Source organism: Ochotona princeps, chromosome 5 (genome assembly GCF_030435755.1).
Source record: "Ochotona princeps isolate mOchPri1 chromosome 5, mOchPri1.hap1, whole genome shotgun sequence".
Classification (NCBI taxonomy): Eukaryota; Metazoa; Chordata; class Mammalia; order Lagomorpha; family Ochotonidae; genus Ochotona; species Ochotona princeps.
The window spans coordinates 49423347-49439129 of record NC_080836.1 but is presented as its reverse complement, the minus strand read 5'-3'; the positions used below and the strand labels follow the sequence as shown (position 1 = coordinate 49439129).

The window sequence follows — 15783 nt, the reverse complement described above, 5'->3', positions numbered from 1 at the left end:
TGCCCAAATTTTCATGGAGTGTCATGTCTTGTATTAGGGTTTAATTCAGGCAGAATGACGTTGGACACAGAAGTCATGAGGGGTGCTTTTTTTTTTTTTCAATAACATTGTTTTATTTTTCTTCTTTTGTAAACAGTGGTAAAACCTTACAGTCTGGATATCTTTGAAGATCAGTTGTACTGGGTAGCTAAGGAGAATGGAGAAGTGTGGAAACAAGACAAATTTGGGAAGGGAGAGAAAGAGAAAATGCTGGTCGTGAACCCTTGGCTCACACAAGTTCGAGTCTTTCATCAACTCAGATACAACAAATCAGGTAATCACCAACTTTGGGATTAAGATGCTCTGAATTATCTGGAAAGCTTATTTCGAAATAATGGCTATATTACTGGAAAATATATTAGTTTACAATATCCTGATTTCTTGGTGTGTAAAAGGTGTGTGTGTGTGTGATAGTCAATGATTTTGACCAAATAAAGATAAAATTGGAGGTTGAATGACATTAGAGGAGCCAGCAGCAGATAACGAGTGGGAGCATCTCCACCTCTGTGGTCTGAAGTGAGGGGTGTGATCTCCCAGCCACAGAGTCCAACCAGCATCTTGCCCCTGCTAAGTGTGAGTTGGGTTCACAAGTCACAAAACTGGTTTTGTGAACACCAGGCATCTTATCGATCCCTGTGTCATTGAGATATGTGGGTCTTAGCTGAAAGCTGTAAGTCATAGACATTTCTTCCTCCCTTCTTCTCATGTCCTTGTGTCTGGGTTCATTTCATTTGGCTACCTGTGTTCTAATTTAGCCTTCAGCAGTATCTGCAGTAAGATGAAAGAGAGTGGTGATTTTTGAGACAAGGAAACAGCCATTTTCTAAGTTCTGTATGTCAGTTCTCTCTTTAATATTAAAACAGGTGCTGCTTGCTTCAGTTATTCTTCTCTAAAACCTAATGAAGAGGCTTAGTTCTTATCTCAAATCTGGAAACTGAAGTTAAAGAGGTTCAGTATCTCATTTGCCTTAGTGGCACAACTAATGTTTACATTTTAAATTCAGAACTGTTTGTTTCAAGATTAAATATTTTTGACTTGGGATCCATGTCTTTTGGCTCAATATGTTGAGCTGCCACTGGGAGCCTATGTCTGTGTGGTCTTTGACAGGTCTCTGCTTTCCTGTCCCCTTCTGTGAATCAAGCATAGAGTCCAAGTTCTTGAGTCCATTGAAATTCTTTTAAAGTCTTTGGGCCCTGGACTAACTGGGAGACCTAGAGGAAGCTTCTGGTTTCTGACTTCATATCATTTCAGCTGCAGCCATTGTAGTCATTTAGGGAATGAATCAGCGAATGCAAGATCCCTCTCTGTCTCCTTCTTTCTGTAACTCTGCCTTTCAAATAAAAATAAATAAACCTTTATTTTAAAAGTACTTATTTATTTGAAAGGCAGAGTTGCAGAGAGGAAGAAGAAGAGGCAGAGGTAGAGGCAGAGAGAATCTTCCATCCACTGGCTCACTCCCTCAATGGCCAGAACGGGGCTGACCTGAAGCTGGGTTGTGGTCTGTCCATATTGGGAGGATAACAAATCTTGATACAATATTGCCTGGGAGCTTGCTGGTCTGTTGAGTCATCTCAAGATGCTTAGCACCAATTGGAGTTTGAGGGCTAGGTGATAAACCAGACAGATACCCACCTGCTGAACCTTTCAGGGCACAGAAGAAATGCACAATGCCAACTGAAAAGTTGGAGAGTTACAGAAATGGGGCAAGGGGTCCTGCGACGAACTGTGCTACTTTGCTGTGGGTGGCTGGGATGGGGGGTGTATGTGAATGTTGTAGCCAGGCAAAGAGTGGGCTAGAATTGTTGGGATGCTGCCTTGGCTGAGTTGATGGCTTTTGGTTGGACTATTTAGTCGCCTGTCAGTACTTAACTGCTGTTCTCATCTACTTTCCAGTGCTCAACCCTTGCAAACAAGTGTGTAGCCATCTCTGCCTTCTGAGACCTGGAGGATACAGCTGTGCCTGTCCCCAAGGCTCCAACTTTTTAGAGGGGAGCACCACTGAATGTGACGCAGGTAGGCACACTGCCTTGGCAGTCATGGGCACCTTTAAGGGCCTAAAGAATTTCTGAGTTACTGGGTCCTGCAGTATGGCATGCCAATGGCTGAAAAGGAGGGATAAGAAATAAGGGGAGAATAAACAGAAGTAAGTAGGACTTAAGGGACCAACCAACTGTGATTTCTGAAAATGATTTGCTGGAATACACAGTGCTAGAGAACCAGTATCCCTCAATTTATGGTTGTACTGTTGGATAAAGACATTTCCAAGAGTGGTTTTTCTACAAGATTTCCCTACCTTTCTTCTTTCTACATTGGATTCCCAGCACCTCAGAACTCACTCCATCCTTCTGGAGTTCTTCAAAGTGGAAAACTGTATTTCCAAGCTGGGAGGGGTGTATCCAAGGCAGAGGGAAGAGGGCTTGAGGATGTTCACTGTTTTTCTCATATGCTCATTTCAAAGTTGTGTGTTCTTATATGATTGGGAGATAGATGCTGGAATAAGAAAGCTGTAGTTTTATTCTCATCCCTACTTCTGAGGTTGATCTATCCCTGGTAATTACACTTTAAAACTGAAGAAACTAGTATGCTGTGAGGAATGAATAAATTCCCCCAGCTAGTATCCCACGCTTAATAAATACCTTTTAACAAAATCCTCTGTTTGTAGCCGGTTTGATGGCCAAGCATCCTAGGAGCCTTCTAGTTTTAGTGGAAAAATGTCAAAGGAGCTTAACCATCTTCTACCACCAGGGGGAGATATTGTTAAACAAGGAGCTACCCTTTAACTCAGCCCAAGCACACTGACAAGTGGGCAATTTTAGAGAATAAATTTAGGATGAAAAAACAACTTCCCTCCCCCTTTCTTCACTTACCTCTGTGCTCATCTGCCTGCTACTGGGGAAATATTGCCAATATTTCAGTATTTCCCACAACATTCTGAACAAAATGGTAGTTCAAGCTTTTAAAATGTGTTCTATGCTGCAGATGAAACATTCTGATGTTTGTCACAATATACTGTTGTAGGAGAGGTGTGTCTAAGTTGCCACGTCACTTGCTTTTTTAAGTGAATTTTTTTGAAGATTGTCATCGAAGTCAGCATGTTAATGATGGGAATCATTCTTGGGTTTAGTGTGTTAATTGATCAAATAGTTTTGTAAGTAGTTACTAAGTGCCTAATATGTATTATGCTGCACTGTTTTTAAGTAGTAAAGATAAAAGAAGGAGACAAAACAGATAGTCCCCTGCTTGCATTAGCTTATATTTTAATAGGATCATAAATTTAAAAAAACAATACATGTATAATAGGTCAGGTGGTGAAGAAAGCAGCTAAGTCGGGGTAAGACGGATGAATGTAAGGTAGGTGGGATTGCTTGCTTAGGTAGAGTTTTCAGAGAAGGCCTCTCTGATACAATGAGCTCTGAGTAAAGACTAAAATTGAAGGACTGAGCCAGGAAGGTGTCCCAACTCTGTGATCAAAATACAAATGTATTTAGGCGTTTTGGAATAGTGCCTTGAAGCACTAATGGCCATCGGGAACCTCCATGGCATTGAGGAAGGGGACTGACCTGGGATCAGTGGCCCAATGTGAGGAAGGTTTGGGAGGACAGAAATCGAGGGTCATTCAGGCTGCCTATCCAGTGTCTGTTGATAGATTGCTGATGCTTTAGATTCTTTAGTTGAAATTTCAACATGTGCCCAAATTAAATTATTAACCTTACCCTGGGTTCATGAAGGAGAATTCTGAAAACTCCAATGAGAATCTGAACTGCTTAAGATTCTTTTACCACAAGGTGATTTTAGCTATTCAAACATGTTCCGTAGCCACTGTTTGAGGGAAAATGCTGTAAGTGGCCTCTTTCTTCCTACCAAACGCATGATACTCCCAAGACTTCATTTGACTCAGGGGGACAGGGATGTTTGGATGGGAGACTACTGATCTGACCTGTGCAAGTTTGCATGGAGTGGGTGCTCTGCTGAGTGTGGCTGACTAACACGTGCATGGCTTTCCCCTTCTGCAGCCATTGAACTTCCCATCACCATGCCTCCCCCATGCAGGTGCATGTATGGAGGAACTTGCTATTTTGATGAGAATGATCTGCCTAAATGCAAGTAAGTATGAAGGTTGAGATCCGGCTGTAGGTCCTGCCTCTTTCTGTGGGAACCAGAGACCTTGAAGTAGCTGAGGAAACAGCATCAGAAAGCTGGCCCATCCACTAATTTCACATTTTAACCAGGTTGTCCCCTACCCCTCACCTCTAGGGAAAGGCAGCAGGGAACTAGGGTGCTGTCCTGGGGCTCTGGTTAAAATGCCCATTCATAAGAATTCTCCTTTCTAACAAAGCCCTGGACCACAACAGCGTTTATTACTCCCCATGGGGTTGTTGAAGCCAGTGGGACTGTGGGCGAACAGCTGTCCACAGAGCTTGCTTTAGGGCAAGGTCTTCCTGCTGAGCAAAGCCTGGGCTAAAGGTAGGGAAGCAGATGACCAAGAAGGCTCTGATGTGGGGCAAGATAAACAGGTGCCTATGAAAAGTGTTTGGTGAAAGCAGATGCAAGGAAGGAAAAGGGCCACAGTTCCCATTTTTACTCTGTTAAGGAAGAATTCCATGGGTCAGAGAAAGCACCAATAGTTTCATCTGATGAGATAAAATTGTCTGTCCATGCCATAGCCACTCCTGTGAGAGTGAGTTCTCAACCACATCACTGTTTTTCCCTCTTATCATCTCTTGATAGAATACGTACAGGTCATGTGGGATATGTTGTCTGTCTAACAGGTAGTGTCCTTGACTGCAGCTCTTTCCCACCTTGGGATGTGCTTATAAAATTGCAGTATAGAGCCTGATAAGACAATATGCTACTGCTGACTCTCTTTTACTTTTTAGATGTGCCAGTGGCTACACGGGACAATATTGTGAAATAGGATTTTCAAAAGGCGTCCCTCCAGGAACAAGTACGTTTGGCAAATTTAAGTAACCTGGAAACACTCAAGGTCCTATGTGGAATGCCATTACTTATTATTTGTTTATTTGACCTGGTGTTTGAATAATAAATGATCCTACTCCTCAGCTACTGACATCTTCTCTCTTTGTCTTCCATAGCAGCAATGGCTGTGCTGTTGACAATTCTCTTGATCGCCATAGTTGGAGCGCTGGCAACTGTAGCATTTTTCCACTATAGGAAAACTGGCTCTCTTTTGCCATCTCTGCCCAAGCTACCAAGGTTAGTTTCAAGGTGTAGGGTGTTCATTTTAGAAGCCTGTATGATATGATCCAGTGAGTGACTTCATTTTTATTTTAAATTTTCAAGTTAAAAGTATAGTGGACAGTTAGATTCTTCTATGGGAACAAAAGTAGCACAGATTTAAAGCTGTCATTCCAAATTACAGTTTCTTCAGCAATGTTGTTTCTGAGACCTGGGTGACAGATCATGGTTTATAGTCCTGATGATTAAGCCCAGTGCTGGGATGATCGGGTCAGATTAGAGAACACAGCCTGGCTTCATTCCTACAGGTCCCTATTGGGCCCTCTCTTAGCTTTCTTATATTCAGGAATGCGCTAGAACATTCCCGTATAGCTAAGGGAACTTGTCTTCATAGTTAGCATGCATAAACTCAGTGAGAATTGATTCTTGCCTCTCAGTAAGATTTAGCAGTATGAAGGAAAGAGTCCTATTGGGAAAGACTTAACAAAAACATAACACATGTGCCTGTGACTTTCTCTTAGCTTAAGCAGTCTTGTCAAGCCTTCTGAAAATGGAAATGGGGTGACCTTCAGATCAGGGGTAGATGACAACATGGAAATTGGAGTATCTGGTTTTGGTCCTGAATCTGTTATCGACACAGCTATGTCATTGGTGAGTGTGATTTTAGGATGGTGATTTGAAAGTGGTCACACTGACTGTTTTGTGAAATAAATGCTTCTGATCGAGGACAAAAAAACTAATATCGAGAATGTTGAGTTAGAACATAACTGTCAGAGGAAGGTCTGCACTAGACCGACCAAGCTAGGAAGCTTTATACTTGTTGTAGAAATGCATATGAAAGTGTTTAGTGGCCTTAGTAATAAAATCAAATTGCTTATCAGCTGAATCTTTGGCTAAGATCAAGTGTAGTGATTAAATTAAAACTCCACCTCCACCTTCCTCTGTCCTAGGCTACATTTTTTGTGTTGGAACCATAAACAATATTAAATATTGAACTCTTTTTTTTGGTGGTGTGGAGGGGGATGTAATATTTTCATTTGATGACAGTTTGTAGTATGATAAGGCAAATGTCTTCACAGCATCATATGTTTTCCACTGATGAGGGACTGTAAAGAGTTTTGTTACAGGGAGAGAACTTCTGTTCCGTTTAACCAGTAATTTAGTACCTTTTGCTTATGTTAAAGAACTGTCATGTGGAGCCCTTGTGTTTCTGCTGGTGTGTGTGTGCGTGTGCGCGTGCACACGCATGTGCGCATATGTGTGTGAAGATCTCTAAACTTTCATCTTTGGGGTAACTTTGGCACAACATCCAAGACTACTTCTCTGTGTGTGAGTGTATGTGTGAACCGAATCCAGCCAGTGTGACCTCTCTCTTCCCCTTCCCCACCAGAGTGACCACTTTGCCCTGGAGCTGGGGAAGCAGCCTGTGATATTTGAAAACCCCATGTATGCGACCAGAGACAGTGCTATGAAGGCGGCTCTGCCTCCCGAGGTGAGATGGCATACAGCCCTTGCTCTCAGCGATGGCTGCTGTTGGATCTTCAGTCACTGAGCATGTCTTTGGCAGAGTCTCCTAAGCTCTCCAAACAGGAGAAAGCACAGTGCTCCAGGACTTAGCTTCTATCTGCAAGGCTGACCCAGAGCATGGCCTGAAACTAGTTTGAATCCTGTTTCCCTGCATAGTTGTTGAAGGTTTGGCAGGTGCCAAAACCTGGGGGGCTGGCCAGTCCATACCGTTCTGAGCTCCTGGCAGATGTGCGAGTGTGTTTAGAAGTCTGGTAAGCATGATATCTTTGTACCACATGCCCTCCCTAAATGCTGAAGAAGCAAGGGAGTAGATGATTATCAGAGCTTTGGGGGACCAGGCGCACACTCTGGGTCTTATTGGTGTCCCTGAAGTTTGAAGGGAGTGAAAGGCTGAGGGACCTTCCTGTGCTTGCCTTTGCCGTGCTTTTCTGAAAACTGCTAAGGTCTGCCACACTGCTGGACAGAATCTGAATTCTCCTTGGTGCAGCTCTACTCGTCAGTCACCGTTTAGAGCAGCATGGGTGGAGGGAAGGAAATTTCCTTGAGGTAGACAGATGAGTGGTTCCTGCACCAATTCAGTACCTGACAGCTTCACACCTGTGCCTCCTGTTTCCAAACACTTGTGGCATTGGAGACAATAAATAATTTCATTATTCGCGTAGCTGAACTCCTTTCAAAGTCAAGGTAGGGCATATTTTAATATAGGCAGGAAATATTTATTTTAAAATAGCTGTATTTAAAGAAATACTCATTTGAAAAAGAGAGAGAGAAGTGGAAAAGCTTTCATCCACTGGTGATTCAACATGTAACAGCCCTGGCTAAGCAAGGCTGAAGCTGAGATTCTGAAACTCAGCCCGGGTCTCCCACATGAGGGGCAGAGACCCAACTGCTTGAGCTATGCCTGTTGCCCACGTCCAGGCATCAGCAGGAAGCTAGTCATGGAAGCAGAGCTGGGACTCAGACCCAGGCACTCCTATATGGCGTGTGGGAGTCCGAAGTGGCATCATGACTGCCTCGTCAAACCCCTGTCCCTATAAATAGCTCCCTTAGGAGCAGGATTATAAGAATTGTGGATGTGTTTTGCTACCAGAGAGCAAAACTTAAATTACCCACTAGAACAGATGGGATATATACAGATATCATTTGGCTTTTTCACTTGAAGTAAAATGAGGCCCTGTGTACAAACACACCCAACTTAGAGGAAAAGCAAAATGGTGAAAAGCATATGAAAAGAAGTGAGTTATCTGCCCTGCAGTTTATTCATTATATATTTGTAGCAATTTGGGCTTAAGAGGGAACCTTGAAATGACATGCTTGTTATGCAAAAATGTGTAGAAAATTATGAATTATATTATGCTAATAGTCTCAGAAATTCAACGACATTTAAGTAGTCCTCTAAAATAACTAGTTTTGCCCTTAATATCCAGACAGGATTCTCAGTTTGCCATTGTGTTTGGGGAGTTATTCATTCCATTTTTTCTAGGATTTGACTGCTAACATATATCCAGAGTGTCATTTTTTTTACATAAGTATGATCGTGAGTGAGTATAAGGAAACACAGAAGATACAGTAGAAATTGCTGTTGATAAGCGAGCACGATCAGTGAGAGATGATGTGTTTGCTTCCCAGGATCAAGGCATGAGATGACTTAGTAATCAACACCCATGATGTTAGGGAGTAAGGAATTTTTATTGCAAAGTCAGATATATACAGAGGAATTATTTAGTCCTGGGCAGCTTCAAGAATAAAAATCATGTCAGCCATATCGGTAGAAAACAAAACCAAAAAGAGTTATAGTGAACTGTGGCAGATTTGTTTATATTCGCTGAGGTTTTTCAAAGCTGGATAAAGACCCTCAATGGCTTTGCAGGTGGTGGTAACTGGAAATGTGGATAACAAGAATTATGGAGTTGCCATGGACCCTCTTGAGCCAGTTCCAGAGACAGCGGCAGTCTCTCCGGGTGCTGATGGGTTTCAGGTAACAATGTTTGACTGCAGAAGTTTTTGAGGGATTTGGAAAGAATGTTGAGATTGCTGGGTTGCTATAAATCCTAAGCAAATCAGGAAGATCTCAACAGATCCATAGATCGACATATGTAGAAGCAGATAATAAAAACATTTTTAAAATCATGCCCAAAGATTGCTATATTGTGACATTGAGTTGTGAATAATGCAACTTTCGTACAGTGTGCTTCATGCATCTTTGTTGCATGAACACGCCATGTAGTTCTTGATTCTGTTGCTATTAACAGTTTTGCCACTAGATGGCACTAATTTATACCCACTTCATCTGCCTATGGATCCACTCATCTTCCACCTTAGCGGTCCAACTGATCATTCAGTGGTTACTACCCTCAGTGTCCTGATGCAGTGTTTGATATTGAGATTAAAAAAATTACCATTTGGTGGAGCTTTCCTTGGATTTCAGCCATTTGTACTTCTGCCTGAAGACATTGGGATCAGAAATGTCTCAGTCCTTAGATTCTTTGACTATTTTTATGATATAAAGAAACAAAAACCTAAGGATAACTAGAAAATTTATCATTTCACACATTCTTTATTCTAAAAGTTGCATAATTCATGAACACAGCTGGCATCTGCAAAGTTAGCTTGGAAGTCTCATTGTATTCTTAGCCATGAACCAACCTAGACATTGGCTGCTGTTCTGGGCCTGGATAAAAAATTTATTATGTAATTGATGCCAACTGGAAGAGTTTATATCAATGATCTTTGTCCCCCCTTTCACAATCCTTTATTTCTTTCTTCCACCCATAATCTCACTTTGGCATTTTTTAAGGGAGGAGTCCTTTCTTCTTTAAGCTACATTATTGCTTAAGGTTTACTTATTTGAAAGGCAGAGTGACAGGGAGTGGGAGAGGCAGAGAGCTATGTATTTCTTTCATCTGCTGGTTCACGTCCCAAATGTGCACAGCAGGGGATTAGGCCAGGCCACAGGAGAATAGGAGGAAATGATGAAGAAAGAACAAGAGTCACGACTTGGTTGAAGGAAACAGAGCTAAATGTGACCTTTTCTTTCCCCTTTTGGGCAGCCCCAGAAAGCTCGTGGGGCTGTCCTGGTTTTGTTGGTTTTGTATATATCCTGAAGTGGCAGAGCGAGATGCCTGTCAAAGCTTCTAGAGCTGATGGGTGCAGTTAGAAACTGAAAATTACAACTCAAGGACATGTTTGGAAACTGTTAGGTGGAAACCATCCAGAGAGTGTCAGTTGTTAGGGGCCTTGGGAAGGAATAAACTAATTAACCCCATGTACCAGGGTCCATGATTCTAGGCGTGAGGTTGCTTTGTACTTCAGTGAGAAGAAGGTTTAAAACCTAGACAAGAAGAAAAGCAAATTCCATTACTAAAATGTTTTTCTTTTACTTTTTTCCCCTCTCTCCACCAAGATACCAAAATGGAATATCTTCAAACGAAAGCCAAAACAGACAACCAACTTTGAAAATCCAATCTATGCAGAGGTAATTTTTGGTGATTTTCCATAATGCAGACACTGTTCACTCAAAATCATTTGCATGGCTAGCTTCAGAAACCGCTCATGTTTTTAGAGTCGGCTGGCAAAGATGAATGTTCACACCAAACCCTTCCTAGTTGTGTTGCGGGGACTGAATGGCTGATTTTATTGTGGTTTCAGATGGACAATGGGCAGAAGGAAGGAGATGCTGTGGCCCCACCTCCCTCGCCATCTTTCCCTGAGAAAATTTCTCCCAAAAGAGGCGCAACAGCAGCCTATAGTGCCACAGAAGACACTTTTAAAGATACTGCAAACCTTGTGAAAGCTGTGAAAGACGACTCTGAGGTATAGCTATACTAGCTATCTAAGGGATTACTAGAAACACCTTTTTGCACATGTATTTTTTACAAGCAGATGAAAAGAGTTCACATTCAGTACTTTATAAAAATATATTTTTTCTCTGTTTGCCTACCGTTGGAAGTGTCTTGTGTGTGTTTTTTTTAACTTACGCCATTTTCTATTTTTACAAATAATTCCCACAATATGTACTATATGTATATCTTTGCACTGAAGCTTTCTGAAGGTAATGCTATAAATATATTGTACATTTGTAAATTTTGGAAAGATTATCACATCATTGAATTTGCTAATAAAAGTATCTGTTGAAATGGTTGGTGATTGTTCCGGTAAATGATCCATTGAGGAAGGGAAATGACTTGGGGAACTTTAGCTATGCCTGACTAAGAGACATCATTTACACTTCCTTTCAAATTATCCAGGAAGGAACTCAGATCTCACTCTTGGGTCCATTTTTACACACCAGCACTTAATGTTCCATTTCGCATGTCAACTTGGTTAACAGATGTATTGATGGAGCCCATTACGTGTTGTTGACATTTGAACTGGATGATGGATGACCCAGATAGCACAGAAGGCAGGAAAAGTGATTCAACCTCACCCTCTGTGTGCTCTTGTTGTCTAACCAGAGCATGCTGCTAAGTGCCTTCTCTCTAGCTATTGAGTCAACATTTGTATTTGTAGTGTCTATGGAGAAATGCCATGTCGTGAAATACAAGTGTGTCCGTTAGCAAGTTTGTGTTTCATTGAACGAGTCCTTTCCCTTGATGGGCCATGCAGCAACTTATGACCTTGCCTGACATCTCAGGTGGTCACTTGCTCCAGGACGTGGAATTTGGGAGCTGAATTACTAGAACCAAATTTTTGTCTTGGTAAAGGCACAAAACATATACCAGTGAAATAAAGCCTCAACTGGGTTTTTATTTTCTGTGTGAGAAAATACGATTATAATGACTATTTATTTACTAAGTTGAACATGAACAGAAAGGGAATCCATTCTTAATGGGCCTTTTTAGGTCCTTTGCCTAATCTGTATATTTGTATCATGATGTACTGTATTGCCGTGCTCTTCTCTTGAATAGTTGTTCTAGTTTCCACAACAGGATCCATAGCAGGAAATTCAACTTTCATAGCACACAGCTTTCCTGGCTTTCTGTGCTCATCTTGCACATTTATTAAACAATGAATGAATGGATGGATGAATGAAATGTACTACTGATTATTTTTTTGCTGAGTTCTCAACATATTTTTGCTGCTCATATTTTGAGTCCTGATTGTAATTACTTTGAAATGTGTTTTGCTAAGAAAAACAACTGGAAATGATGCTGCTGGAAATTTTCTAATAAATGTATATTTTATCACATCACCCGTGTGCTTCTTTAGCCTGATTATGAATCAGTTGTGTTTTGCTGTGATGAAAGCTCGAGTGCTTTTTGGTTGTGTCTATTTTGTTCCACTTCTTCATGGAAACAAATCCAAAATATTACTTTAAAAACCTGTAAGCCTCAGTATTCATTTTGTTTGTCCACAATATTCTGGAATAGTGCAAAACACATCTCCAGGAACGAATTGATGTCAGGTTTCAACTCAACTAATAGTCAGTGGCCACCAGTCTCTGAGTGCTGTCCCCGGGTAATGCAGATCGTAAAGGAAAGGAACTCATCCCTGTTGCTCTGATAACTGTGTCCTCCTCCTGACATTTATTTGCCAGGAGCACAGCATCCCAGCTCATTACTTCCAGCATAGGGGCTAGGACCTCAGAGCCTATAAGTTGTTTTTTTTTTCTTTTTAACCTCAGCTGCAGAATTGGTTGTGTGCGTCCAATGTGAAAATGTATGTACAGTATAGCCCAGTACCTGGCATAAAGCAAGCCCTGTCAATGGTAGCCATGATCATTCGCACTGCTGAAGTCTGAGGAAGACAGCCAAGGCCACAGTGTTTCTAAACGCTTATAAGATAGTTTACATCCCTGACTCCAGCCACCATGTGCACGTGGTGAGCTGTCCCCGGGCCTGTCTGGGCTCCAGGGGCTGCTCCCTTCATGGTGAGTACACCAAAGAGGGAAGTGTGGAGAGCTGGGAGGGCACAGGACCCACCCACCACCATCATTGGATGGGGGATGGGATTGAGGCGGGGCACGACTTTGGGCCTGGGGGCTAAAACCATGGCAGCCTGCTGGTTGCTGGTGGGTGCCAGACCAGGACTTCTTCATGCTCAGATCCCTGACTCCAGCCACCACTGACACGCAGTGAGCTGTCCCTGGGCAACCAGCACGCCATTTGGCACCAGGCTCTGCCTGCTGGCGGCCCAGTAGCGAGCTCTGGGGTTTTGGTTCTTTGAATTGCTGCTTAGGTAGCTCCACATTGAACCCACTGTGCTTCTGGGATGAGAATCAATCCTATAGATTCCCAACGACAGAGTAACTTTTCCATTGAAGAACTTATAATCACTGAACAATGCTGACCACTGAATACCAGTCAAGGCAAAACCTAAGACTTGGGGCTTGTCTAGCAGGAGCATGTTCTATTTCCTGACATGATGGTGGGTCAGGAGACAGGTCACATTAGGCAGGGCCACGACATTAACTAGCACGCTAGAGAACCATATCTGAGGGTAGATTCTGTGGGGGAATGTGTGGGCCAAACCCCGTGGAAATTCTAGCCCCATGGGTTAGTTCAAGAGATGGGGTGGTAATTGACTAAGCTAGGTGTGACCAAGGAGCCTGCCATCAATGGTCTGAGCAAACCTTAGCCCACAAGCAAAATTAGAAGTCAGGATGGAGCACAGGTCATGCCAAGCTAGGTTCTTGCACCTGCTGGTCTGCGTGAGCCAGGGACACTAAGCCACAGTGTCTAAGGCAGGGTCAGGACAGGTAAGGGGCTGTGCCAAGCTGAGTCAGAGCAACCAGTGGCATGCACGTGATCTATGGCTGGGAACAGGCCAGGTAGGAGCTAATGGGACACCCTAGCTGGGTTGAGGTTCCCACAGAGGAGCACAGGGCTGGAATGGGGTCTGTGTTCTGATCATGATATAGTTGTAGTCTCCCTTGGCACAAGTGTGGACTAGAACTGGATGCACCAAGCCGGGCTGGACTTCAACACCATCTGGTGTTTTGGAGGACCAGGGTAGATGTGGGATGGACAAGGATAGGTCTCAGCCCCTGCTGAGCCATGTGTGTGAGCTGTATGTGGGTATGGACAAGCCATGGCTGGGCTGAAACATCCAACAGCAAGAACCAGATTGAGTTGAAGGCCAGTCAGGAAAAGACACTGTTCCTGCTAGGACAGGAGGTGAACTGAGTAGGGCTGGCTCATGGACCCACTGGTATGTGCAAAATCTGACATTGGGAGAGGTTCTGATGGAGGAGCCTGGACAACTCCTCTGGCAGGACACAGACCCTGCAGGTAAGCGCAAGAAGCATGATAGGAAACAGCCCAGAACAAGCCATGGAAAGTTTACCACTGGCATACATTTGGCATGGGTCAGGGGCAGACCAGACTGAACCACTTCACGTCATGCATTGGCGAATCCGAGCACCAGAACAGAGTATAAGTCAAGCCAAGATTGGTCACGTACATTATGGAATGCCAAGGTGAGGTGACCTGTAACAGATGTGACCTCAGTGCCCAACAGCACACATGAGAACCAGGAAGGGAGTGGGCAGAGGTGGCAGGGGGAATAAAAAGGGGGTTCTCTTGCTGGACAGCTACTCCCACTGGAGAGTGTGAGCTGGGATGGGGGCAGACCAGATTAAGCAGGGCTACAACACCTGTGCGCCTCATTCGGACTAGATCTGGAAAAAGCCAGGGTGGGCTGATTGTTCCTACTGGTACAAACTACAATTAGAGTGGGTGAGGGTTGTTTGGGCTTAGCCACAGCATCAGCTGGCAGAAACTGGCACTGGGGGCTAATTCTGTCAAGTCAAACCACACAACCACCTGGAGAGTGCATAATCCGGGAGTAGGAGAGGCCTGGGAGGGAAATAGTGGGCTCCTCCCTCTTGGGTTACCACTCCCACTGGAGGACATGAAAACCAGGACAGGGACTGGAGTGGCTATACAGAGAGACACCCAACAACATCTGTATGGGCTGGATAGTTGAGCTGGTTAGATGGAACTAGGCTTTCATACCCGATGACATGTATGAGAGCCAAATGGTATGTGGGACAGACTGGACTAGTTTGCTGCACATACTGGCAAACCAAGGCAGGGGGCAAGCCTGGTGGGGGTTATTGTGGGTCGCTCCAACTAGGCTGCAGCTCCCACTGGTTTATGTGAGGGCCAAGTGTGTGCTGGGCAGAATCAGGCTGTAGTGCAACAACCATTGGTTCCAGTGGGAGACAGGGCTGAAAACAGAACCAACCCAGCAATTGCAACCACCAGCTGATCAGAGCGATGAACTGTGCTGGGCCGTGTAGTTGCTAGTACATACAAGAATCTGGTCTGGGAACACCTCAGACAAAGTTTCTTTGGGGATCTCTCCAATCAAACTGCCAGACTCAGGACCCTAACCATGAAAAGACAGAGGACAGAATAAGTCAATCAGCCATCTCAGTCATATGTTGGCAGTGAAAAACTGGGCAAACACAGACTCTAAGATGGACAATATCAATCAGTGGATTCTTCAACGACCTCATCATGCTTGGTGTGGCGAGATTGGCAGCAATTCATGACTGTTGAACTATCAAAACCACTTGAGCAAAACCCTCGGAGCATGCCCCACATCAGGGACCTGGGGCGGGTGGGAGACTGGGTGGGGCTTCTCCCTTAAAATCCACCTTTTACCTCAGACACATGAAGGAAACAATATGGAACTAATAGTCTTACCCACTTTCCTGTAGCCCTTGAACCTTTTTACCCTAATGAACTATGTAAAGATTGTCAAAAAATATCAAACAATAATAAAAAAGATAATTTTACTCATTCCCAAGGCTGAGTCCTGCGATTCCAAATGGGAATAGCTACCATTTGATATGTTTTTAAAATGAAACATGTTGTGGGAGTGATTAAGGTTTTATGCAGGCCTTGTACCTTGTTTGTAATGAGGAGAGAGTAGCGACGGTTCACAGTTGGGTCTTGTTTTATTGTATGTTGAAGGAGTTAGGAAAGGGGTTAAATGCTCTCACACATGGACGATGGCTAACCAAGGCTGAGAAGGCAGAAGTGCACATTGAGGTCACAGCGTGGGGGACAGAGC

The 15783-nt window shown here is 43.5% G+C and overlaps 1 protein-coding gene across 1 annotated transcript in view; it reads left to right on the top strand.

Annotated features, from left to right (window-relative positions):
• LRP2 (LDL receptor related protein 2) overlaps window positions 1-11946 on the top strand; it is a 204196-nt gene extending 192250 nt beyond the window's left edge. The window contains exons 70-79 of the mRNA XM_058664591.1: window positions 137-313; window positions 1933-2052; window positions 4053-4143; window positions 4917-4984; window positions 5133-5253; window positions 5757-5886; window positions 6626-6727; window positions 8633-8740; window positions 10166-10237; window positions 10411-11946. Coding sequence (XP_058520574.1) covers window positions 137-313; window positions 1933-2052; window positions 4053-4143; window positions 4917-4984; window positions 5133-5253; window positions 5757-5886; window positions 6626-6727; window positions 8633-8740; window positions 10166-10237; window positions 10411-10581 — 1160 coding nt within the window. The 3' untranslated portion in view covers window positions 10582-11946. The remainder of the gene's footprint in view (window positions 1-136; window positions 314-1932; window positions 2053-4052; window positions 4144-4916; window positions 4985-5132; window positions 5254-5756; window positions 5887-6625; window positions 6728-8632; window positions 8741-10165; window positions 10238-10410) is intronic.
• The last annotated feature ends 3837 nt before the right edge of the window (window positions 11947-15783 follow it).